This window comes from Psammomys obesus, unplaced genomic scaffold, assembly GCF_907164565.1.
Source record: "Psammomys obesus unplaced genomic scaffold, mPsaObe1.curated_primary_1811, whole genome shotgun sequence".
Lineage (NCBI taxonomy): Eukaryota > Metazoa > Chordata > Mammalia > Rodentia > Muridae > Psammomys > Psammomys obesus.
In genome coordinates, this window is record NW_026596079.1 from 24,157,595 (window position 1) to 24,185,572 (window position 27,978).

The 27,978-nt window shown below is 39.7% G+C and overlaps 1 protein-coding gene across 1 annotated transcript; it reads right to left on the bottom strand.

The window, feature by feature from the left end:
• Positions 1–276: 276 nt before the first annotated feature.
• Med30 (mediator complex subunit 30) lies at positions 277–27,775 on the bottom strand. The gene is made up of 4 exons (XM_055626778.1): positions 27,534–27,775; positions 19,502–19,660; positions 17,805–17,909; positions 277–2,794 (listed from the first exon to the last, which is right to left on the bottom strand). The coding sequence occupies exons 1-4, from the start codon at positions 27,708–27,710 to the stop codon at positions 2,699–2,701; spliced, it is 537 nt and encodes a 178-aa protein (XP_055482753.1). The 5' UTR covers positions 27,711–27,775; the 3' UTR covers positions 277–2,698.
• Between the last annotated feature and the right edge of the window lie 203 nt (positions 27,776–27,978).

The window sequence follows — 27,978 nt, forward strand, 5'->3', positions numbered from 1 at the left end:
TTTCTGCTCTACCAGAGTCACTCTCTATGTATTCAAGGCCTACAGCATGGAGTTTCTACCACCCTGAGAACGGCTTTGTGCCACTGTCGATGATCTAAATGGCTGAGTGACATATTTAAGACACCCAAGCCCTACGTCAAACCTTTTTACTACCATAATGGTTGACACGAATGAAACACTAAATTAACAAGTGTGGTGATTATAGCACTGTTCAGTGTATGTATTTACTAATCCTTGGCATCTTATTCAAGACTGAAATAAAAAGTTCAACACAGATTGGAAAGTAACAAGGGAAGTTTATTCAAAGGGAAGTAACAGAATTTACCACAATACACTGAGTGGAGATACCCAAAGGCTCTGATTTCAACTGTTTAGGCCTTCCTAGTCTAAGACAGATCTAGCCCTCTTCACCTTCTTGGTATAACTGGAGATCCTAAGGAAGATGGTCATTAAAGGAAAAGAAATTTATTCCATTATTCAGAGATGGTAGTGTGCAGCTTTATGCAAGTAGGGATCCTACGCTGCTAGGTGAATTGTTTAGGAAAGTGCACATCCCATATGTACAGGTATGGTTTCAGACTGCCAAGTGTTTTGTTCAAAGAGAGGTATGTGCTTAGTCCAAGTCAAGTGGAGCTTAGATTAATACTGTTCTACATGCATGCATGCCTCATTATCATTAGTACAATAGTATATTAAAGTCACAACAGCAAAAGCTAAACAGACTATGGTGCATAGGAAAACCTACAGAAATCCTGCATGTCTTAACAAGCTGTACGATCCTTAGGTCCTGTGGAGTACCATGCTAACCTAGACTTTGTCCTACATGCTTCTCTGTGTCTCAGGTTCACATAGTTGCTTTTGCCCTGCAACTATACAGAGATTCCCCGATGATTCTCATCAATAGTGGGCTTGCTTAGAACTGTTATCAGCAGAAGTAAACTCAAGTCTTCTTGCACTCTGTCACCTAATACTGCTGGCAATCTGCATAGCTCAGCATGAAATGTAGTTTTGATTAGGTAATATCTGTACAGGCTATTACACTGAGAAGGTACAAAAGTGTAGACAATGAAAGATCAGCAAATTCTGAACTCTGATCCCAAGTATCGGTTCCCTTTCTCAGAGGAAGCTGGCTACTCGTTTCTTAGGTGACCTTTTGGAGAAACTTAATCCACAAACAAGAATCAAACAGCAGGATTTTCACAGTCAAGTCAGACCAGGTAGGACCTTGTGACAAAGGCTAGAAAGCCCGCCAGACAGACCTGTAAACTGAAAAAGTACTTTTATCTTAAGGTATCAGCTCTCAATCTGTGGGATGAACAACCCTTTCACAGGAATCACCTAAGACCATTTGCATATTAGAATTTACAGTACAATTCATAATGGTAGCAAAATTAGTTATGAGGTAGCAAAGAAAATAATTTTATGGCTGGGTCACCATAATAAGGGGTCACAGTATTAGGAAGGCTGAGCCACTGTCCTAGAGCACAGAAAGTCTTATGGAAGAAGGGGATATAGAAGGAGTTGGGGGGGGGGCAGGAGCCCCACAAGGAGACCAATAAAGCCAAAAAGGCTGTGCCCAGTGGGTACTGCAGAGACTGATGCATCAACCAAAGACCATGCATAGAGAGGACCTAGAGTCCCTGCTCAGATATAGCCCATAAACAGCTCAGTCTCCATGTGGGATCCCTAGTAAGGGAGAAGAGACAGTCTCTGACATGAACTCAGTTGCCTACTTCTTGATCAATTCTCCCTGGTGGGGGCAACCTAGCCGGCCCACAGAGGAAGAGGATTCAGGCTGTCCTGATGGGACCTGATAGGCTAGGATCAGACAGTAGGGGAGGATGTCCCCTATCAGTGGACAGGGAGAGGGACAGGAAGGAAGAAGGAGAGAGGATGGGACTGGGAAGAGGTGAGGGAGGGAAATGCAATTGGGATACAAAGTGAATGCATTTTAAATAATAATAATAATAAAAATTAATAATAACGAGAAAGAACCACTGTTCTAAAGAATAGTCTAGATTAGAATTCTTAAAAATGCACTGTTTCTACACATAGTCAGAATTGGGATATCTGTGAAAAGCAAATTCCCTGCTATCGGGCTTAAGGCAGGTCACAGATACGCAAGTATCTGTAACGAATTTTTATCTTCGTTAAATCACCTCTCTCATTTCAATTCAGAAAAACACTTTAAGAACATGATAAAAGTAATTTCAGAGCAGCAAACTAGTTACTGGTTTGAAAATAAAATTGAATTTAAAAAAATGAGGTGAAATGGTAATATTTTTAATTTTAATTAACTTCTTTTAGAGAAAATATGGTTGCTAAAATATTTATATTTTCCCTCTCTTTGAACACAGCAACTAAAATAAGAAAAAACACTGGTTATGTTTGAATTTTTATTTATAAACTTTTCAACTTATTCAAATCATGAATATTAACTATGAATCCTCTCCCACCCTATCAAAGGCCAGTATAATAATCTTTCATCAACTCTCACTCTATCAAAGGCTACTGCAACAATCTTAAAACCAATGGCATTTAAACAGGAGGGTATAGTAAACACTGCAGTGTGAAAATAGCAAGTCCAGTGCTAGCCCTTAAGATGAAGAAATAAATAATCTTTGCACAGGGAGGAATACTCAAGGGGAAAAACAGCCAATCGCATCACATGAGTAGAGCAGAAGATTTAAATATCAGTTTAGTTCCTCATTGCCAGCATGGCATTTATGTCCCAGATGAGATTCCGTAATTGATCCATAATCTGCTTCAGCTGTTGATTCTTCTGTTTGAGTTTCTGTGAAAACAAAAGGATTTACCAACAATGTGATGTGAAATACATAGATGATGAAATTAGAAGTGTAGCAAATTAGGACCCTAATGATCCAGACAGAAGCTAGCCCAAATATTCCTGTAAAACAAAAGGTCTCTTTCTTAGCACCTTTTCTATTGCTGTGATAAGACATCAAGACCAAGGCAACTTGTAGAAGAGTTTACATGGAGCTGACAGTTCCAGAGGGTTAGAAGCCATGATTACTAGTGGTGAGAATGGCAGCAGGGAGGCAGACCTGACGCTGGAGCAGTAACTGACAGCTCACATCTTGAGACAACCACTACCAGGTAGAGAGAAAGAGAAAAGGCAGGGGCAGGCAGAGGTGCAGAGAGGCAGAGAGAGAGACACCGCTAATGGCTTCAGTCTTTTAAAACCTCAAAGCCCATCCTTAGTGACACAACTCTTCCAACAAGGCCACATATTCCCCAAACAGTTTTACCAACTAGGGACCAAGTATTCAAATAAATGAGCTATGGGAGCCATTATTATTCAAAGCATCACATTTCTACCCTTTTCTGATCTTAGTCTCTGACAGATACCTTGATTTCTAACTCAATTCCATAGAGGCCCCTGATCCCTGCACCCATTCCACCATAAAATATATGGCACATTCAATTGTGATAACCTAGTATTTAGATGCAGTAAGGACAGTGGCACATAATGGCTGATATGACACTGTCCATTCAGATGCTGTATGTGATTGGAAGCTCAGCTCTTTACCAATTAGAAATGGATCACACTGGCCATGGGTGTTTCACCTCATACCAGAAGGATGAAGAGTTCATGGGAGAACCAAATAGTTTGATTTGCCTAAAATATTTCAGTTGTCTGATACCAAAGTAAGCATTTGACACGTTGTTGATAGGTACAGCATGGAAGCTGTCAATATAAAAACCATAAAGCATAATAAAAATATGATGGCTCATATAAAGTTAGTGTTCCAGAAATATAGCAGAAGTTACTGTCCTAAAATGCGGCCTGTCCTCCTTCTAACCCTAGAAATGAAGGTGGCCTGGAGACAAGGGAGACTCCCATGATAAGGTTTGCATGAGCCTCACACATGCCCCAGCTCTCTATTCCCGGGCACTCCTGAAATATGGTTTATGCATATCTTCAGAATCTTTCTTCTGTGATAAATACTAGCTTAGATTACATGTGATACAAACAGACACTCTGGTTAGTGTTCGTACCAATTATTATAATAATAATTATTCATTAATACTTGTGAAACATTAGATTAAAAGATACAATGTTTTAACTAGATTATTTTTAAGTCCTCTATTTAATTACCTCCAGGTAAACTATTACATGTGTACTAGGATGAGGTTGAAAGTCTTGTTACTTTATTAAAAAATAAGCTGAGATTAAATGAACTTCTTTTATTGCTTGTATCCAGACTCAGAAGTCACAAACAGGAAGAAGGTCACTAAAGGGGACATTAAACACTTTCACTAGGAAGCAAAAAGCAATTACAGACACTTTAATGATACTAATAACAGTGATTAAATTAAATTCGTGTTTGAAAACAGAATAGCACAAGACTCAGTCAGACGAAAACATCCAAGTGCATATCACATAGGCCTTGCCTCTCAGGACATCCAAGCATGCAGCACACAAGCTTGTCTCTCTCAGGACTTGAAGGGGTCTTTGGGAAAGAGGATTGATACAGGGAGCCTCTGACCAGCATTTCAGACAACCCATCTCACGTGACTATGTGTTAGTCAGTCAGCACAGTGGCATGTATACTGTCTAATAAAATCAACCACACACCTCAGAGACCCAGACAGGGACACTTCCCTGGAAGGATACCAAGGGTGGAGTTAAGCTGGTAGGTTGGCAATCTCAATCGCAGTCTTTACCTCTGTAACCTCACCTGTCATTTGACCCCAGACTAAATCAGTTTCCTAAGGTATGAATGGGCTAGAGCTTAAGGTCCTGCCCACTGTGCTTTCTGCGCAGCCACACAAAAAGTGATAGTTACACAGACTTGTGGCTGAAAAGTACTGTGTTTGAGCTAACACATGGCTTCACAATGGTTCCAAGTGGCTGCTCTTTATCGACATTCAAGTCTATGGCACATCACTGAATCACCACTTCTAGCTGTGAAATACTTTGGCTACCATGCTTTCCTTTTTAACCCCAGGTTTTCAGTAGCTATGTAAAAAAAAAAAAAAAAAAAAAAGAGTTACTGAGAAAGAATAAAAAGATGAACAGGAATATGGGTTGATATAAAAATCTATTTTGATAGTGGGGTGTGGTAGCACACGCCTGTATTCCACCATCTGAGATGCTGAAGGAGAACGATTGTTGCAAGTCTGAGGTCAGCTTGAGTTACACAGTGAGTTCAACACCCAGGGCTACATCGTGGGACACTTTCTCACAAAAGAAAATGAGAATTTGAACTAATAAGTTACAACATTATTTTGAGTGTGATCACTTTGCTAAGTTCAGAACCTCATCTCAAGATGAGGACAGCACAGACAGACTACACCCAGTAGCTGGCTGGTGGAGGATAAGGTGGGGTAAGGGTAGACCCTGCCTCTGACAGGAAAGGTCAGCGAGCCAAAGAACCCGCCTGAGATCTCAAACAGCTGGTTGGGAGCAAAGAATGAAAGGACCTGGCTATGATGATAGGTAAGGAAGACCATTAAGACATACAACTGAAACGAAGAGCAAAGGCTGACTGAATCTGTGATGACAAAGAGGGAAGGAACAGAGACTTGAGTTTCAGAAGCAGCTGAGCGCCATCTAACACTAAGCTGGATGACCAAGCCAGCCTACACTGTCAATGAAAACTAAGGAGCAATTAGAAAAAATAAAATCATGCTCTTGGGTAATTAACAATAGACGTTATTATAATCAGTATTCCAAAAGCACCTGCAGAGGGCTCCCTCAAAGGCACTAATGACCGGGTGTGAAACCCCACTAACACCACTTTCAAGCAGACTCATTGGGAAATATGCTGCTCTCACCTGCTAGCTCTTGGCAAATAAAATTTACAAGAGAATGCAGGGTATTTCCAAGCTAACACCAAAATCTGTGCAATATTTTTTTTTAAAGTGTAACACTAGGTATTTAGAGAGTTTTACTAACAATAACAAAGTTTTAATTAAAAGTAGCACACAAGTAAAATATCTGGACTCAAAGCACACTACAATACCGTCAACAGTGAAACTGACAGTTATGCTTATTAGTGGTAAAACTGTAAAGACATTTTCATGACACGATATAAGATTTAATATACACAATCTTGCCACTGATTGATTTTAACAGAAGCTGACAGCTGCTATTTTCAAAATCCATCAGCTGTGCATAATTTGTTCCATTAACAGGTGAGCGTGTAAGCAGTGTGGATCCTTACAAAGTATGTTTATGCTAAGTCATACCATGTAATTTAATATTCATATAAAAGCTCTGACACTTGATGAAAAATGCTTTAATTTCCAAATGCTTGGGCTCGATTACTTGTCAATCTTTTGATACTAGCCGGTACCTCTTTCACTTTCATTGCCCATCAACAGAGCACTTTGAAGCAAAATAAAACTCAATTCTGATGTTCCCAAAGCAGATAGTCTCAAACAAAAATTCCTCCTTTGCTTGGAAACAGGGCTTAAGGATCTCAAAAACAAGATGCAAACACTAAAGTATTAAAATAAAGCAGAGTCTATTACAACTAGGCCGTTTTCCCTAGGATGATTTCCATCAAATACAGAGTGAGGACCAGGTGCACAGACAGCCCAGCTTCCCAGCATGACAGGACTGCTGACAGATGCCATGGCAACCAGCCTCACCAAAGTCAGCCTGCTGCCCTACAACCTCTGCGACATGATGCAACATCTGAAAATGACCAGCCAGAGTAAAACCAGAACTTCAAGCCTACTATTCTGTTTATTTAGAAGAAAGACCACGTGTTAGAATGAAGTTCTGGATACATTTTCAAGAAAACTTTGTTACTGATTATACAGATCCATGAAGCATTATTTAATCCAAAAATAATATATTGAAATAGGATACAATATTCTTCTTTCTGTAAATATTTCTCTAAGCATACCAGGAGCATGGAAAATGCTGCTGCTTTCTTTAGTCTTAGAATCTGAAGTACCCATCCACCTGTCCACCATGCACAAGAGGGCAACCAAACACGGGGTTACGACATGGCAGGACTTTTGCCACTCAGCAACACTTGGCATACAGCAGGCACTCAGATACTTGAATATTAAAAGGTGAAGTTAAAAGTACATTCAACAGAAAACTTATAAAACCCTCAGAGACAGAAAACTAAAAATCCCTGGCAATCATTTCAAAACTTGGTTTTCCTGTTTTTATTGTTTAATGTTGCCTTTCAGCATCAAAACCAGCCAGGGCTATTATTTTAAACTATTCATTTTCATGTTTCATACTCATAATAGGTAAGATATTTTGCATAATATTTTGCATTTTCTAGTGCAACTAGCTACAACAGTTCACGTAAGTATCTGCCAAAGCCTCATATGTTAAAGACTTGGTCCAAGTACCTGAATTTGATCCCTGGCACAAATGGTGGAGAGCACCCATACCTGCAAATTGCCCTCTGACCTGGACATCCTTGCTTTTCTGCAGTGAATTTTACTCTGTTTATCTTTCTGGTTTGAAATTTAAGTTAACAGGTTCTTAGTCCCCTTCTGTCACCACCATTCTCTAGTGCTCAAAATATACAACCAGGGCTGGGGAGATTGCACAGTGAGTAAAGTGTTTCCTTTGTAAGCATGAAGCATGTGTGGGTATCCCTAGCACCCACATGGAAGTCAGGTGTGTCTGTATACATCTATAACCCTAGCATGCATGTGTGAGTCTCATGAGCTTGTTGAACAACTGTTCCAGTTAAAAAAATTCCAAATCCCCCAGATGCCAAAAACTGCCACAGAAACAGGGCATGATGGTGCTCACCTTTAATCTCAGCACTTGGGAGGCAGAAACAGACAGACCTCTGAGTTCGAGGCCAGCCTGGTCTACAAAGAGAGTTCTCCAGTACAGCCAGGGCTACACAGAGAAGCCCTGACTCAAACAAACAAATAAACCAAAAAATAAAAAAGATGAAATGTGACAGGGTAGATAGCCTTCATCTCTGGCCTACACATGCACATATACATACATATACAGAAGAGAACAACTATGTACTCCTAAAGTTGGAGGTATAAGAAGGCTGCTATCTCTGGCCTGTCAAGAGAAGATACACTGAATTTTCACACAATGCTATTTGGTTTTACATAGGGAATTTAAAAATATCTACATTGATTGTTTCCTCTTTGTAACAACCTACAATTCCATAATGTCTATGGCACCTAGAACCTGAGTTAAGTCAGTCAGTGTAAACCAGAAAACAAACAAGGAAACATTAGCTGCTACTGCAAAGTAGACAAACTTAGGGAAATCTGTATATCTACTTGTTTGCTGAACTGTAATAAACTTGTCCCAGTAAGATACTGTGGTAAAATTTTGCATGATTATCTTTTTTTTCCACAGCAACAAAACAGTTATAAAGCCACTTAGAGAACAGTTATCAGAAACAAGGTAACAGCTTGCAAACAAATAGGAAAATAAAAACACTTACAGAGTCCCTAAATCAAATGGACCTAATACACGTCTACAGATCTGTTCATCCAAACTCAAAAGAGTATACCTTCTTTTCAGCACCGCATGGAACCTTCTCCAAAATAGACCATATAGTTGTTCATAAAGCAAGCCTCAACAGATACAAAGAGATTGAAATAATCCCTTGTATTCTATCTGACCACCATGGACTTAAGCTGGACCTCAACAACAACAGAAATAACAAACAGCCTACACGCACATGGAAACTTAACTTGTTACTCAATGACAGCTGGGTTAAGGAAGACATAAAGAAAGAAATTAAAGACTTCCTAGAATTCAATGAAAATGAAGGCACAACATACCCAAATTTATGGGACACATTGAAAGCAATGCTCAGAGAAAAATTTATAGCACTAAGTGCCTGCAAGAAGAAATTCGTAACATCACATGCAAACAATTTAATGGCCCAACTGAAAACCCTAGAAAAAAAAAGAAGCAGATACACCCAAGAGGAGGAGACGGCTGGAAATAATCAAACTCAGGGCTGAAATCAATCAATTAGAAACAAATAAAACTATGTAAAGAATCAATGAAAAAAAAGCTGGTTCTTTGAGAAAATCAACAAGATAGACAAACCCTTAGCCAAACTAACTAAAAAGCAGAGAGAATCTATCCAAATCAGCAAAATCAGAAATGAAAAGGGTGACATAACTACAGACATTGAGGAAATTCAAACAATCATTAGGTCATACTACAAAAGCCTATATGCCACAAAATTTGAAAACCAAATGAAATGGACAATTTTCATGATAGATTCCATCTTCCAACATTAAGTCAAGATCAGGTAGAAAGACTGAACAGCCCTATATCCCCCAAGGAAATTGAAGCAGTCATTCACAGTCTCCCCTCCAAAAAAAGCCCTGGGCCAGATGGTTTCAGCACGGAATTCTACCAGACCTTCAAAGAAGTGCTAACACCAATTCTCCTCAAACTATTCCACAAAATAGAACCAGAAGGAACATTACCAAACTCATTCTATGAAGCCACAGTCACCCTGATATCTAAACCACACAAAGACCCAACAAAAAAAGAAAACTACAGAGCTATCTCTCTTATGAACATTGACGCAAAAATACTCAATAAAATACTTGCAAACCGAATCCAAGAACACATCAAAGATATCATCCACCATGATCAAGTAGGCTTCATCCCAGGCATGCAAGGGTGGTTCAACATACGGAAATCCATCAATGTAATCCACCACATAAACAAACTGAAGGAGAAAAACCACATGATCATCTCCTTAGATGCTGAAAAAGCATTTGACAAAGTCCAACACCCATTCATGTTTAAAGTCTTGGAGAGATCAGGGATACAAGGTACATATCTAAACATAGTAAAGGCAATATACAGCAAGCCTATAGCCAACATCAAACTCAATGGAGAGAAACTTAAATCAATCCCACTCAAATCAGGGACAAGACAAGGCTGCCCACTCTCTCCCTACCTCTTCAACATAGTACTTGAAGTCCTAGCTAGAGCAATAAGACAACTAAAGGAGATCAAGGGGATACAAATCGGAAAGGAAGAGGTCAAAGTGTCAGTATTCACAGATGATATGATAGTATATATGAGCGACCCCAAAAATTCAACCAGAGAACTCCTCCAGCTGATAAACACCTTCAGCAAAGTGGCAGGATACAAAATCAACTCAAAAAAATCAGAAGCCCTCCTGTATACCAAAGACAAAAGGGCTGAGAAAGAAATTAGGGAAACAACACCCTTCACAATAGCCACTAATAACATAAAGTACCTTGGGGTGACACTAACCAAGCAAGTGAAAGACCTGTTTGAGAAAAACTTCAAGTCTCTGAAGAAAGAAATTGAAGAAGATCTCAGAAGATGGAAAGATCTCCCGTGCTCATGGATTGGTAGGATTAACATTGTGAAAACGGCCATCCTGCCAAAAGCAATCTTCAGATTCAATGCAATTCCCATCAAAATACCAACTCAATTCTTTACAGACCTTGAAAAAAAGATTCTCAGCTTCATATGGAGAAACAAAAAACCCAGAATCTCCAAAATAATCCTGTACAACAACAGATCATCTGGAGGTATCTCCATCCCGATCTCAAGTTGTACTACAGAGCAATAGTAATAAAAACTGCATGGTATTGGCATAAAAACAGAAAGGAGGATCAATGGAACCGCATAGAAGACCCAGAAATAAACCCACACACCTATGAATACTCGATTTTTGACAAAGAAGCCAAAACCATTCAATGGAAAAAAGACAGCATCTTCAACAAATGGTGCTGGTCCAACTGGATGTCCACATGCAGAAAAATGAAAATAGATCTATATTTATCACCCTGCACAAAACTAAAGTCCAAGTGGATCAAGGACCTCAACATAAAACCAGATACTCTAAATCTGTTAGAAGAAAAAGTGGGGAACAGCCTAGAACTCATTGGCACAGGAGAGAACTTACTGAACAGAACACCAACAGCACAGGCTCTAAGAGCAACAATCAATAAATGGGACCTCATGAAACTGAACAGCTTCTGTAAAGCAAAGGACACTGTCATCAAAACAAAACGCCTGCCTACAGATTGGGAAAGAATCTTCACTAACCCTTTATCTGACAGAGGACTAATATCGAGTATATACAAAGAACTAAAGAAGCTGAAAAGCAGCAAACCAAGTAATCCACTTAAAAAATGGGGAACAGAGCTAAACAGAGAATTCTCGACAGAGGAATATCGAATGGCAGAGAAACACTTAAAGAAATGCTCATCCTCATTAGCCATCAGGGAAATGCAAATCAAAACGACCCTGAGATATCACCTTACACCCATCAGAATGGCCAAGATGAAAAACTCAAGGGACAACACACGCTGGAGAGGTTGTGGAGAAAGGGGAACCCTCCTCCACTGCTGGTGGGAATGTAAACTGGTACAACCACTCTGGAAATCTATCTGGCGCTTTCTCAGATAATTAGGAATAGTGCTTCCTCAAGACCCAGCTATACCACTGCTAGGTATATACCCAAAGTTTGCTCAAGTACACAAAAGGGATACTTGCTCAACCATGTTTATAGCAGCTTTATTTGTAATAGCCAGAACCTGGAAACAACCCAGATGTCCATCAACGGAGGAATGGGTACAGAAATTGTGGTATTTTTACACAATGGAATACTACTCAGCAATCAAAAAGGAGGAAATCATGAAATTTGTAGGCAAATGGTGGGATCTAGAAAAGATCATTCTGAGTGAAATATCCCAGAAGGAGAAAGACAAACACGGTATATACTCACTTATATAGACCTATAAGATATGACAAACATAATGAAATCTATACACCTAAAAAAGATAATCAAGAGAGCAGACATGGGGTAAGATGATCAATCCTTGTTTAGAAAGACTGATGGGATGTGCATTGAACGTATGACAGGAGTCTACTGAGCACATCTGAAAGACTCTAACTAGAAGTGTTTTCAAAGCAGATACAAAGACTCATGACCAAACCTTCGGCAGAGTACAGGGAATCATATGAAAGAAGGAGAGTTAGTATGATGGGGAAAGGATAGGAGCTCCACAAGGACCAAATATATCTGGGCACAGGGTCTTTTCAGAGACTGACATTCAACCAAGGACCATGTATGGATATAACCTAGAACCTCTACTCAGATGTAGCCTGTGGTAGCTCAGTAACCAATTGGCTTCCCATAGTGAGGGGAACAAGGACTATTCCTAACAGGAACTCAATGACTGGCTCTTTGGCCTCCCCACCCCCCAAGGGAGGAGCAGTCCTGTTAGGCCACAGAGGAGAGCTTTGCAGCCAGTCCTGAAGATACCTGATAAAACAGGATCAGATGAATGGGGAGGAGGTCCCCCCTATCAGTGGACTTGGCAAGGGGCACGGTGGAGATGAGGGAGGGACGGTGGGATTGGGAGGGAATGAGGGAGCGGGATACGGCTGGGATACAGAGTTAATAAAATGTAACTGATAAGAAAAAAATAAAATTAAAAAAATAAAATAAAAGGTGTCTCAATTTCTCAAAAAAAAAAAAAAAAAAAAAAAAAAGGTAACAGCTTGCTTTTCCTTCCCCCCTTTCTCTTTTTTGTGATTGGTAGACAAGTGCTGTACCTCTCAGCTTATCTTCAGCCTGACAATTCTTTTTTTTTTAATATGTTTTTATGTTTAAATAATTTTATATATTTACTTGTATCCCAGCTGTAGCCCTCTCCCTCTTTTCCTCCCAATCCTTCCCTCCCTCCTTCCTTTCCTCTCTGTCCCCTTCTGAGTTCCCTGATGGGGGGTGTCCTCCTCTTCTTCTGTCTGGCCCTAGTTTATCAGGTATCTTCAGGATGGTTGCAATGTCCTTATCTGTGGCCTAGCAAGGCTACTCCTCCCTTAGGGGGGAGGGGAAGCTCATGAGTTCATGTCAGAAACAATTCCTGTCCCCCTTACTAGGGAACCCACTTGGATACTGAGCTACCATGGGCTATGTCTGAGCAGGGGTTGTAGGTTTTATCCATGAATGGTCCTTGGTTGGATAAACAGTCTCATAGAAGACCCCTGTGCTCAGATACATTTGGACCTTGTGGGGCTCCCTGTCCCCTCTAGGATATATTAATTCCTCCTTCCTTCAAATGATTTTCTACACTCTGCCGAAGGTTTGGTTATGGGTCTCAGCATCTGCTTTGATACACTGCTAGTTAGAGTCTTTCAGGTGCCTTCTGTGGTAGGCTACTGTCCTGTTACTTGTTTTCTCCTATTTCCAATGTCCATCCCCTTTGTCTTTCTAGATGAGGATTGATCATCTTACCCCTGGACCTCTTTCTTGTTTATCTTCATATAGTAGGTCACAAAGAAAGCCTCAACAGATACAAGAAGATTGAAATAATTCCCTGTATACTATCTGACCACCATGGACTAAAGCTGGACCTCAACAACAATGGAAATAGCAAAAAGCCTACATGCACATGGAAACTTAACAACTTACTTCTCAATGACAGCTGGGTTAAGGATGAAATAAAGAAAGAAATTAAAGACTTCCTAGAATTCAATGAAAATGAAAGTACAACATACCCAAATTTGTGGGACACAATGAAAACAGTACTTAGAGGAAAACTCATAGCACTAAGTGCCTATAAGAAGAAATTTGTGACATCCCATACAAACAACTTAATGGCACAACTGAAAGCCCTGGGAAAAAAAAGAAGTAGAAACACCCAAGAGGAGCAGATGGCTGGAAATAACCAAACTCAGGGCTGAAATCAACTAATTAGAAACAAATAAAACAATTCAAAGAATCAATGAAATGAAGACCTGGTTCTTTGAGAAAATTAACAAGATAGACAAACCCTTAGCCAAACTAAAAGGCAGAGAGAAACTATCCAAATCAGCAAAATCAGAATGAAAAGGGGGACATAACTACAGACAATGGAAAATACAAACAATCATTAGGTTGTACTACAAAAGCCTATATGCCACAAAGTTCGAAAATCTAAAAGAAATGGACAATTTTCTTGACAGATTCCATGTACCAAAATTAAGTCAAGACCAGGTAGAAAGACTGAACAGTCCTATATCCCCCAAGGAAATTGAAGCAGCCATCAACAGCCTCCCTTCCAAAAAAAGCCCGGGGCCAGATGGTTTCAGTGCAGAATTCTACCAGACCTTCAAAGGAGTGCTAACTCCAATTCTATCCAAATTATTCCATAAAATAGAAACAGAAGGAACATTACCAAACTCATTCTATGAAGCCACAGTCACCTTAATACCTAAACCACACAAAGATCCAACAAAAAAAAGAGTACTTCAGACCAATCTCTCTTATGAACACTGATGCAAAGATACTCAATAAAATACTTGCAAACTGAATCCAAGAACACATTAAAGATATCATCCACCATGATCAAGTAGGCTTCATCCCAGGCATGCAAGGATGGTTCAATATATGGAAATCCATTATTGTAATCCATCACACAAAGAAACTGAAGGAGAAAAACCACATGATCATCTCCTTAGATGCCAAAAAAGCATTTGACAAAGTCCAACACCCATTCATGTTTAAAGTCTTGGAGAGATAGGGATACAAGAAACATACCTAAACATAGTAAAAGCAATATACAGCAAGCCTATAGCCAACATCAAACTCAATGGAGAGAAACTTAAATCAATCCCACTGAATCAGGGACAAGGCAAGGCTGCCCATTATCTCCATATGTCTTCAACATAGTACTTGAATTCCTATCTAGAGCAATAAGACAATTAAGGGAGATCAAGGGAATACAAATCGAAAAGAAAGAAGTCAAAGTTTCATCATTCGCAGATGATATGATAGTATACCTAAGTGACCCCAAAAACTCAACCAGAAAACTCCTTCAGCTGATAAACACCTTCAGCAAAGTGGCAGGATACAAATTAACTCAAAAAAAAAAAAAAAAAAAAAAAATCAGAAGCCCTCCTATATACCCAAGACAAAAGGGCCAAGAAAGAAATCAGGGAAACAACACCCTTCACAATAGCCACTAATAACATAAAATACATTGGGGTGACTCTAACTAAGCAGGTGAAAACCTGTTTGAAAAAACAAAACAAAACAAAACAAAACTTCTAGCCTGAGAATTCTTAATACATGAACACAGTTTCAGGATTTCAAGATCTAAATTCACAGGCCCCTCCTCATTCCAATTTCCTGCTATAAGTTTTTTTTTTCTTTTTGTCATAATAGTAATTTCTTCTATTTTTGTTAGAAATATTCTTTTAAATCACTGCTCACTGTTAAAAAAAAGTCAGGTTTTGTAAGCTACAGTAATGCCCTGCTTACAGTATATGCTCCCTGCTGCAATCATGGCATGAATGCTAGGGGAGTAACCAACCACCTTTTGATTGGGGACCCCACCATGAGACAGGACCCAGCGTTATTAACGGAGCCAAGAATCTGAGTCTAGATAGGTCATGGGTCAAGGAGAAAACCTACTATTATTATTCTGCTAAAGGAACACAGCAATAAAACTCCTAATGATTTCCTACTATAGCTTATATATCACTTAACCCTCATCAGAGAAGTTTCTTACAGTAGATTGTAATTAATACAAAAAATATATAGAGTGTATAGAGTGATTTGGAGTAGCCCTAAATAGAGTACCTTTATCACACCCTTCCCCTCGTCTCAGAGATCTATGTGAAAAGGGAGGCAGAAAGATTATAAGAGCCAAAATTAGCGCATTTTTAAGGAAACAGCTTTAACCAGACACAACAGGGAGGTGCACATATGTGAGTTCATATGTGAACTCACAGAAACTATGACAGCAAGTATAAGACCCATAAAAACTCAAGCAAGACAAAACCCAGTAGGCACAAAGTCCAATCCCTGGCCAATAACCTACTTGCAAATGACAGCTGCTGGGAAAGGAAAAATCATTTTTTCTTCAATGGTGTGACACTGAGTATATCAACCACACTATAGGGCAGGCCCTATGTTAAAGATTAGTTGGTCAATGAAAATCGGATTCCATGGCTTTAGTGGCTTTTTTCTTTTATTTTGTTTTAAGAAAAGATGAATTTGGAGATTGGAGGAGAGGTCTGAGAAGATGAGGGTGGGGGAGGAAAAGAAAATGATTACACTATACTGTATAAAATTCTCAAAGAATACATTCTTAAGTTACAAAGTTACAATCTGTCTCCCTTTCTCCTGGATTTTAAAGTACATTTTTCCCTTATTATTTTTCCAATTTTTAAATAAATTCTAAACTTTGAAATTCATTTTAATATGCAGTAGTGTAAAATTAGTTAATTCCCCCCAATTTTCTGTTTCTAAAATTAAATTTCCACACAATCCCTTTCCTGTCATATTAAATTCTCATATTCATCAACAAAACTGTTTTTTTGGCTATTACTTTACCAATCTGTTTATTCCTGGGCCAGCATTACATGCTTATTTATGCCTTTATAAAATGCTTCACACTAGTTTTAATTTTTGACGTAAACAATCCTGCATTATTAATCTTATTTATCAGCTTTCTGAAGAACACTTTTGTATATTTTCAGAAGAAAATCTCATTTTGGTTTTACTCACTTTTGGGTAATACTGTACTAAGAGCTTCCTTTTTGTTTTGTTTTCTTTTCTGCATGCTTTCGTATTACATTTTATTAGGATTTGGATTATTCTGCACAAAATTATGAAGTAATTACGACTGGTAGTTTTATAATATTTACTGCTCTGCCAAGAGCTTTATATGTTCTTTTTAATTATTCAAAAATTATTTTCTGTATCTTAACAAGGCTAGTTACTGTGACAATTCCTATCCACTTAGTCTTGTTGAAACTGTGAAGAGAGCTTTAAAGAGACTTATGATGGCTTACAGCATTTGCAACTGCATGGTTTTAGTTGGGTATTAAACTCTTCTTTTACAGAACTTTTTATAGACTCTATTTGTTTATCAGGTGAGTTTTTTGTGAGCATGCTAACAGGCTTGTGAATAACTCCTATTTTTGAGCACTTATTTCTTATCTTTTTGAACTGGGTATAACCTCTCCAAGAGTATTAGATACACCGGTAGATTTTATTATATGACATCTTAAAAGGAATATTTTTACACTCTACTTATATAAAAACTATGGCTATTTATGAAAAATTAAAAAAGGTAGAACAAGAAGCTTTGTTCTTCTTTCAAGTACTGAGTCAGCACAAGTGTTCCGGAGTGTATCAAATGGCTTTTAGCTGCCTGAGAGCAAACGCTTTCCACGGTAACTGACAGTCTGTATATTATGAACAGGAACTGAATTAACTTTATACAGCTGAGTATAAACACATTGGTAGATACTATCAAGAGAGTGTGACTGACGGGGTCATCCGTGTCAGTGGAAGAGTGAGGCTGAGAGCTTGTTCAATAGCTTTCGGGGGGGGGGGGGGGGGCCACATCTCCATGACAGAATAAATCCCCAAGTCTCTTCTACTGTTCTGTTTCGTGAGAACTAGCTGAAGTCAAATAAATGTTTCTGAGTGAAAACCTTTTGGGGCAGAGGTAGGATAATGCTGTCATAATGCCTGTAATTTCTGACTCACGGGTTGAGGAAGCCACATTTCCTACTGGTAGGTTTTCATCATTTGCTGTCACGTAGAAAGGTAGAGTTCGGTTCAGGGAAGCGGACGGGCTGAGACTGAGCACCCCTTGGGCTGTCAGAGGGCTTTGTGGAGGGAAATCCATGCTCTTTCCCTACTCTTCAGATAGGACCCCTGCTTACCTTTCATTTCTTGCCTTGCTCAAAATACGGCCACACAAACAGCAGGCAACTCCAAAATTCAAAAGGTGTTTTAGAGTTATGCTAGGTTCCCTAGTAATCTTTATCAAGAACTCTGAAACCTAAAATGTACCAGCGAATAACTTACTTTATTTACTTCCGCAATTTCTCGTCTCTCTTCACTAGCAAAACGAGGTGGACCAGCACGGTCGTCATTCTTTGAGCCATCTTCATCCACATATGGAATAAGTTGCTGAAAGTGGCAGAGAAGTATAATGTGGGAGGCAAATATGTGAATTAGACTACTATAGAGACTACATTAGCTTAGAATCCATTTTAAAAATATTTTAAATGTTTGAAAAATAAATTATTTTCAAGAAAATGCCTGAAACTACAGCTTTAAAAGCATACCATTTCAGTGTATTCTATGAACCAGACTTCCGCTTTCTTCTGCAAAACAGCATATATGCAAACAAAGAAAGAGGCCAGAGGGCACAGATTTGGGAGGAAACAAGGCCAGGGGTGGGGTTGGTACATGGGAAGGAATGCAGGGAGGAAAAGGAAAGGGGAAGATGATGTAATTATATTCTAATTTCAAAAATTAAAGAAAAAATTAAGAAGATTAACCTCCACAAGACCTTGGTTTTCCAATAAAATTTACTGTGCTTAACTAAAAACAACAATAATAACAAAACTCACTTTCCCCTCAAGAAAACTACTGGATGTCACATATTAATTAATAATCTATTCATTCAATCAGCAAATATGCAATTGCTACATGCTGGCGGAAACACTGAAAGACTGATATAGCTCCTGCTCTCATAGATTCAGTCTATCCACAGTAAGTCAGGCTTCCTTTACACCACAACAGAGGACATTTATGATGCAAATGTCACTGATGTCACTCAGAATGTCAGTGGCTTCATTTCTTTTAGTTGTGAGAATTTCTTACATAGGATAAAGAATTTACAGGGCAATGACCCCTCTAGCAGAAACATAGTTAATTATGTGCGGCTGTGATGGCACTTACTGGAAGAAAGCCCTTGTCAATGTGGCCAACACTTGGAATCAACCAGTCTCCACTGTTGTATATTGTAATGAAGAAGCAGTACGGGCCACCTGGCAAATGGCTTTGTATTCTTGCACACATATAACTGACCCAGATCAACAAGTGCCCTCTAGTTCTCCTCTCCTACTGCAGAACTCTCTCCTACTGCAGAACTCTCTGAAGACAGACTCTAGCCTTGAACTAACTCTTCTGCCTCTTATTTATTCCTCCTACCTCTGCATATACTTTTCATCATTTTCATATGTTCTGGTCTCTTGTATTTGGTGGCAGAAGACAATTTTTCAACCCTTGATTCCATCCATCCTCCCAGTCACTGCTTGCCTCTCACTTTTAATATATATATTTCTTCAAAGACTGACCTCCAACTGCTGGCTTCAGCTCATTTCTTCCTTTTCAACCTTAAATCGATTGTTATAGACTGATTGACTTGTAGCTATTACCATTTTGATGAAGTTCTACTGAAATACAACTTGTTTCAGCAATGGTAAAAAAATTGCTACTAATAACTAAATATTTTTTCTAAAGTAATAAAAGAAATCACTGTCATTGAAATCACAATACAAAGCACACAAAATATTGCTACAAGCCTGGAAAACAAATGCTACAAAAATCATTAATGAAAAAATGCACATCTCTATTCACATTTTCATCTCTTCTCAGAAGTCAAACAAATAATATTAAAAACGAGGAATACTGCTAAAAGGAGAAAGAGGAAAAATTACAGATGTGCTGAGTATACTTTACGTCTGACATGCATGCTCCTATCACAAACTCACCTCAACGGGAATGGGGTCCATTCCACCACAGTTCTCATTACATTTGTCATAGACCAACCGTAGCTTCCTGAAGAGAATAGAAAGTTGGCGAAGATGGTCCTGTAGCTTTGTTAATCGGTCTTGGTAAGTTCCAGTATGGTAAGTGACACCATTAGGCAGCTTGGCAGGCAAAAGAAAACAACAAAAATAGTGAGGTTTTAAGAGTAACACACATCAATTTATTAGCAACTTGGCACATCGTTTCACTTCAGTAAAAGAGCCTTAGAAAGGGCTTTGGGACGATACTGCTAACAGCTGAAATGCCTTAGTCCTTTAATGTCATAAACATAGAATTTTAATACGACTATCACATAAAAGCAGCAAACTGCTGAACTTGCCCAGGAATTATAGATATATAATTACATACACACATATACATTATATACATGTATCTAGAAGCTTAGGGCTTTGTTTTGCAGAAAAAGAATATGCTCTCATATTTCCAAAAGCATTTGCAAAATATCTTAACTATGACAATAAAGACACTAAGATGTGCAAAGTAAAAACTAAATATAAACCACCAAAGTTTGTTGAAAATAATTATTAACAGAAGATATGGGTACAAATCAACATATACTCAAACATTATTAATAAATCACTACAAATAACTACTATGATAGTTCTGTTCTGAGTCATCAAATTTTCTTAATAAGGGAATGTTATCAGCCAGGCCTGTAACCTCCCTCAGGAGGATTACACGATCAAGGTCAGCCTGCTACATAACGTGATTTCAAGACCAGATTGCCGAAATTTATGAGACCATGCTTCAAAACAGAAGTGAATGGCAGGCAGGTGATACAGCTCTGGAAAAGAATTTGCCCCATGTACACAACATCCTAGGAACAACTGCAGGGGTGGAACTACTGAAGCTAATTAATTAATGACATAATTTTTACAAAGAAGCCAGAAGTATTCATATAGTCACATACAAATGAAATTTGAGTAGGCTTGAATAATTTGTTTCTTATCAGAGTCCCTTTTATAAACGTTACAGTTTCTCAGCTCAGAAGACAGATCTTTTGACATTTCTGAATTATTTATAGTTTTATGAATCCTTAGCATTAATATACTTTAAAATGCTCCACTGAAGTGTGATAAATACCAAATGCGTTTTGTTCCCATTTTAAAATATGATGGCACTAGAAGGGTTCATGCTTCCATACAGTGTAGAATTTCCCCTAAGAACTTCATTTACAGACATTAACAGGCACCAATAATCCAGAGAAACAGTTAAAGAACCCCACTTTCCCATCTGAACGATAACAAGGGATGTGAAGACCACATCTCACTTAGAGAAGCACCGGCTCCTGGATCCTGCCTCTTACTGGGTTTGCTACTTTGTCTACATGCTCCACTTAGTGGAGACTGGAACTCCTCTTTGTAACAAACTTGGCACAAGAGTTTTAGTGTACAGTCTGAATAATTTTAATAAGCACTTCACCCCCAAGTCTATACTTGTGTGTTCATGAGAAGTGTGTGTCAGGTACAAAAAGATTGATGAGTCTTATTATGAAGAAAAGCAATCTTGTTGAAATGCAAAGAATTATCCACCTGAAATCTGCCAACTTAGTGAGTTTGGATATTAGTTTTTATACAATATCAGCTTACTGCTTACCTTTCGCATGTCAAGCATTGCTCTGGATGCAGAAGTGGCAGGGAAAATGAGTGATGAGGCTTCCATACTGTATAGAACTTATGGTAATAGTGCCTAAGATCCCTTGCTGCATGCTGTGGCGTAGCTACTCAGCTGGAAAGCTCATCAATAACCATCTCCCTCATGAATATGGATGAACCCTCATAAATATATCACACTCCCAGATACTAAAAAGGCATTCAACTAAATTCATCACCTATTCTTATAGTAAAATTCCCAATATATGAAAAACATATTTAGGTTATAAAGTCAGCCTCATGATTGATGTGCAGGCATTGGAGGAGTTCTCACTAAGGTCATGAACAGAAAAAGACATATACTAAGACCACAGTTACCATTGATACATTCTGCTGGAGGGGAGCCAGCCAGGTTGAAGAGAGAAAGGTTGAAACACTAAATATGAAGCAGTATAGTGATCACTATTTACAAGTGACGTCATAACAAGCTACTAACGATAAACTAATGCTATAAGGAGTTAAGTATAAAATTAACAGAAAGTTATCATAGCTTTGCTTTTATCTCTAAAATAAAAATGGAAAAGCAAGAACCTATTACAACAGCAATAATAAAAACTTATCTAGGAATAAATTTAGAAAAATAGAAACTAAAAATGCGAAACGAGAAAAGGACACTCCATGTTCTTGGTTACCAAGACTCAACAACGTCAAGGTTGTCTAGGCTGACACTAGTAAACCACTAACAGGTTCTTCTGGATCTAAGCTGTAGTGGAAAAGTAAACAAAGAACTCCTATTTTGATATATAAAAATATATAAAATATAAAAAAATATTTAAAAACGTAAAATATAAGTGTATGAGAAGAAGGCACCGGGGCATCAATGATATCGCTGCGGGGAAAAACAATCAACATCCACAGTCACATATATTTGTAAGAAGCTGTAACTGAACCAATACAGGAGTGGGGTGAGCTTTCTTTGTTTTTCTTTTTCTTATTCTTCTCTCACACAATACATCCCAACCACAGCCTCCCTTCCATCCAGTCCTCCAGTCCCCCTTCCCACTGCCCCTTGCCCCCAGAACTACTCTTCATCCTTTCCCTTCGGAAAAACAAAACAACAACAAAAAGGCATGTATCCTAGGGATGTTCACTGAACTGGCCTAAGGAGTTACAAGACTAGGCACAGACCCTCATAGAAAGGCTGAATAAGGCAGTCCAGTAGGATGAAAGGGGTTCCGAGAGCAGGGAAAAGAGTCAGACACAACGCTCTCCTACTGTTGGGAATCCCACAAGAAGCCCAAGCTAAACAACCACAGGGTGTATGCAGGGACCTAGTGCAGACCCCACTTGAGTCTCTGGGAGCCCCTGGGAGCTCTGATTAGTCCAAGTTAGGTACTCTAAAAGGTTTTCATCATCATCAGGTACAGTTGCTCCTTTGTGTTGGGCATTATCATTGAGCGAGACATTTAAAGCAGTATAAAGGCTCTGACTAGAGTATTTCCATGCAGTGGAATACTATAAAGGTATTAAAAAAGAAGAAAGAAAGAGAGAGAGAGAGAGAGAGAAGGAAGGAAGGAAGGAAGGAGAGAGAAAGAAAGAAAGAGAAAAGGAGTACTTTCTATATACATATAAATAAATTTTGAAATATATCAAATGAAAAAGACAAAGTACAAAATCGCATGTACATCATACTGTTATCTGTGCAAAAGGGAGAAGAGAAAACATAAACACAGGTTTGATTAAATATGCAGAGAACATTTAGAACATGAGAATAAACAGTGGCTAGAATCATTAGCGACCATTGCTTACAGAGAGGCATTAGGTACCCAGCAGACAGGGAATAGAAAGGAGAATGCTCACTGCAATGTACTGTTGTTGCTAAATTATGAATACATTATGTAGCCAAAATATGAAATAAGATTAAAAGGATAATCAAAGCAATGCTATTTTCCACAGGGAATCTTAATCTGGGATTCAGTAATATTTGGTAGATACTTCTTAACACCTTGAAAATGTTCTTTTCAAAAATGTGTTTACTAATTTTTTTTCTAAGAAAATCTAGTTTTCAGAATCTTGAGCAGCTAAAGGACATCTACTACACAAAGAACCAGTTTTTCTCAAGGAAATCCGAGAAGTATCTATAGCAGTGTGTGCAATTATGCTGCTTCCCTTTTGTGGACAAATGCTTTGAAACTTGAGTATTTTGAAGAGCACCGAGTAGTCCCTCCTGCTGGTATCCAGGTAAAAGCCTCATTGCCCAGCAGATGCCAGAAACTGTGACATGAGATCCCTGTTCACAGGGTTTACTCCTGTGTATACAGACTATGACAAAGTACAAGATTAATAAAGCAGAACAATGTGTGCTGTAATGAAGGCTAGGTACAAACAGTCTTGCTGCATTCCTTTTCTTAAAATATCCCTGATATCCTAGATTACGGTAAACTGTACTAATGTAAAGTTTTGACATATTTAGGAATATATTGTGACTTCATTATAGTCACAACTGTGAAAATAGCCACAATGAACCATGGATACTGGAGAATGGACAAGCAGCCTATGGTTAAAATGAACAGTCATGTTGTTCAAGTAATATATTTTCCATCATCACTTCTGCTTTTTGGAACTCAAGGGTCACACTGTTGTTGCCTTTTAGGATCACTGGACTGTCCCCTAAAAGGTAGGAGATGACTTTGAGCCCAAAGTGAAAGGCAGACATGTAACTGTTGCAGCCCTTATAAATCAGTTTGAAAAAACAGGCCTACCTGGAGCCCAGTTATGGGCAGGAACTTTCAGAAAAAGTCTCTTCATGTGTGGGTGATGGAGTTGAGTTCAATCTCTCTTAGTAGTACAGGTGACTCAAGAACTCAAGTGCTGCAGCAACAGGTTATTAGCATCATCTGTGATGGTAGATCCTTGACTCCCTCTCTTTAATCCTCAGTTTCCTTAACTATAAAACAGGAATAAAAAATACCTCCTGAAACTGTTCTTACAGTCATGTGCCTGGCCAAGGAAAGCGATTGATAAGTGTTTTGTGATTGCGACCATACCTGTTTCTACACCCTCTAATTTGGGTGCTAACAGTGTAAAAGAAAGAAATACAGGGCATGCTTACTTCTGAGAATCACGTAATCTACACTCCACTCATTTTCGTTCTGAATCTATTCACTTGAAACTGCCAAAGAATTTCAATTTTCTGAGTCCATTCATAATGATACACTCTTTGTATAACATTTTTACACTGAGTTACTGACACAGTACTAAAAGATTTCCACAAAAAAAGAATCACTTTTACAAAAATGAGAGACGAAAATCCCAACCATCTTTTCTTAAACAAAAGCAATAAAATACTCCTTGGGACATCTGTAGAAGTAAAAGTTGCTAAGAGTCTTAAGACATGCTTCAATTATAGCATACCACGTAGCTTTGGGGCAGTCAACAAATAACGACTTACAACCTGTACCCCAACAACCTGGATATCTGATGCAAAAAGATGAATGTAGACCCAAACTGATCGCCAGAACCATCCCTCCAGAATTAAGACAGATTATAAAGAAGGGGAAAACTCAAAGACTTCTAGAGAAAACATTCACCACTTTGGGTTACACAAAAGATTTTTAAGTTTGATACCAAAAGCAAGATCTACAGAACAAATCAACAAGGGGGTCCCACCAAAATCATAAAACGTTTGCTCTTCAAAAACTGTTTGGAATTAAAGGAAGTGAGGGCCACAGACTGACAGAAGTATCTGGCAAAGTAAAACAGTAACAAATGATGAAGACGAGAGAAACTAGAACCCTCAGAAACTGCTTGGGGATGGAAACTCAGGTAGATCAGCTTTATTAAAAAAAAAATTAAAGATATATTTGGGATTCAATTATTACACTCTGAAACCACCCGAAATAAATGCCTACACAAAAGTCTGTGAAAAACAAACTTTGACATTATTTATAAGGGAAGAACTGTTTATAAGGGCTCAAAGTGAAAACAACCCAAACATGAACCCATAGATGTACAAATGCAAAAGCTGCCACGTATTCATTCAACAAAATAATAGAGAAATGGCATGTAAATATACACTAAAAGAACCTTGTCCTAACTAGGAATAGTGCTTCCTCAAGATCCAACCATACCACTTCTACGCATATATCCAAATAGTACACAATAAAGACATTTGCTCAACCATGTTTGTAGCAGCTTTATTTGTAATAGCCAGAAGCTGGAAAGAGCCCAGATGCCCCTCAACTGAAGAATGGATGCAGAAATGGTGGTACATCTACACAATGGAGTATTATGCTGCAATGAAAAATAAGGAAATCATGAAATTTACAGGTAAATGGTGGGACCTGGAAAGGATCATCCTGAGTGAGCTTTCCCAGAAGCAGAAAGACACACACGGTATATACTCACTCATATAGACATATAACAAAGGATAAACCTACTAAAATCTGTACATCTAAAGAAACTAATCAAGAAAGAGGACCCTGACTAAAATGCTCAATCCCCATCCCACAAAGCAAAGAGGATGGACATCAGAAGAAGAAAACAGGAAACAACCTAGAAACCTGCCGCAGAGGGCCTCTGACTATCAAAGCAAATGCTGAGCCTGATGGCCAACAGTTGGGCAGAGTGCATGGAACCTTATGTAAGAAGTGGGAAATAGTAAGATTTGGAGAGGACAGGAACCCCACAAGGAGAGCAACAGAATCAGAAAATTTGAACACAGGGGTCTTCCCAGAGACTCATACTCCAACCAATTACCAGGTATGGAGATAACCTAGAACCCCTGCACAGATGTAGTCCAGGGCAGCTTAGTGTCCAAGTGGGTTACATAGTAATGGGAAGAGGGACTGCCTCTGACATAATCTGATTGGCCTGCTCTGTGATCACCTCCCCCTGAGGGGGGAGCAGCCTTACCAGGCCACAGTAGAGGACAATGCAGCCAATTTTGATGAGAACTGATAGACTAAGATCAGAAAGGAGAGGAGAACCTCCCCTATCAGTGGACTTGGGGAGTGGCATACATGCAGAAAGGGGAGGAAGGGTGGGATCGGGAGGGGAGGAGGGAGGGGCTTATGGGGGGATACAAAATGAATAAAGTGTAATTAATAAAAAGTCAGTATGCCTCTGACATAATCTGATTGGCCTGTTCTTTGATCACCTCCCCCTGAGTGGGGAGCAGCCTCACCAGGCCAAAGAAGATGACAATGCAGCCACTCCTGATGTGATCTGATAGACTAAGATCAGAAGGAAGGAGAGGAGGACCTCCCCTATCAGTGGACTTGGGGAGGGGCATGGGTGAAGAAGGGGGAGGGAGGGTAGGGCTGGGAGGGAAGGAGGAAGGGACTTATGGGGAGATACAAAGTGAATAAAGTATAATTAATAAAATAAAATTCAATTAAAAAAAAGAAAATAAAAGAACCTTGTCCTACAATGCTCACATGCTTTATGTGATTCCTAGCATGTAAAACTGGGACATGCTAACAAGTGGCTCCAAGGAATGGAGGCAAACGATTCATAGGGGTGTAAAGAAACTTTTTGGGTAAAGGCTATTTTCACTATTGTGACTATGACTAAGTCACAAGTATACTCCTAAATATGTCAAAACTCTACATTAGTAGAGCTTACTGTAATCTAGGTACGCCTAGAAAGGGTTACAACTATTGTCTGAATTCTTCAACTTCTGGGCATTTGCTCTAAAAATGTTATATCCTAAAAGGCAAGCACGGTGTATTTATACCTTTGAAAAACACAAAGTTTATAAAACAACTGCATAACTCGGTCCAGTCTAGGAAAGGTGCCTTCAATACCACCACCAACTAAGCCCACGATCTTTGGGGATTGGCACATACTGGGGATACTTTGGGTCTGGTGGTAAAGGTGACCACACCTGATGACTCCTGGGATAGTTGGGGCTGGGCAGACATCTGCTGGTGCCACTTCTCGGGGTAATGGGCATAGCCACTCCAGGAGTCACCTGGGGTCGGGGAGAGACGCATGCAAGGGTAAAGTGCTGGGGAAAATGGGGGTGACCGCGTCTGGAATCGCTCAGGCCAGGAGGCAGACTCATCCTGGAGGACATATGGTGTACGAGGGTGTTCACCTGCTCAGGGGCTAGATGCATGCTGGGGACACTGTGTAAGGGGGTGTGTCCATGCCTGAGGGTTTTCCAGGGTATGGGACAGACACATGCTATCTGTGTACATGGGTGGACAGGGGGACGGCCACCGAAGTTTTTCAGGACAGGAGTAAGGGGGTGGGACGCCAGGTCTCCCAGGGCAAGGGGCAGACAGAGGATGAGGACCTGGGGGTAGAGGCGACCCGGGCACCCAGAGGTCGCCCGGGAAGTCCCCCTTTCCCCAGCTCTCTCACTCCAGGCGCCCACCTGCATGTTCCTGAGCAGCTGGAAGATCTCCATGGTGCGGTACACGATGTCCTGCACCGTCTCCTGGCCGATGCGGCACAGCGTGGCCGTGTTGACCTCGCGCGCCGCCTGCTGCGCCTGCGGACCGCCGAAGGGGCCGGACGCCATGCCCCCGGGCGCCAGCGGAGGGGTGGACATGGCACCCAGCGGCTCGAGCCCGGCTGGAGCCCTCGCCGCCGATTTCAAACAAGCGGCGCCGCTTCCGCCCGCCGCGACGCAAACGTCCTACCGGAAGACCCGGGAGCATGTCGCCACGCCTGACACGATTGGGCTACGCGCAAGACGGACATGGGACTACCCAATCATCAGTAGAGTTCTGCCCAGGGGGCGGTACCAGTGCTGGATGGGGCGGGCTTTCCCAGAGTCCTGTCTGTGTATAGTCTTGCCCTAAATTATGTGTTTGGAA

What these genes read in the sequence shown, in the direction of transcription:
- Med30 (XM_055626778.1), bottom strand. Translation starts at nt 27,710, where the DNA reads ATGTCCACCCCTCCGCTGGCGCCCGGGGGCATGGCGTCCGGCCCCTTC. An exon ending in AGCTGCTCAGGAACATGCAG is followed by an intron (nt 19,661 to 27,533) that starts GTGGGCGCCTGG and finishes TTGCCTGCCAAG; the next exon opens with CTGCCTAATGGTGTCACTTA. An exon ending in AAATTGCGGAAGTAAATAAA is followed by an intron (nt 2,795 to 17,804) that starts GTAAGTTATTCG and finishes TTGTTTTCACAG; the next exon opens with AAACTCAAACAGAAGAATCA.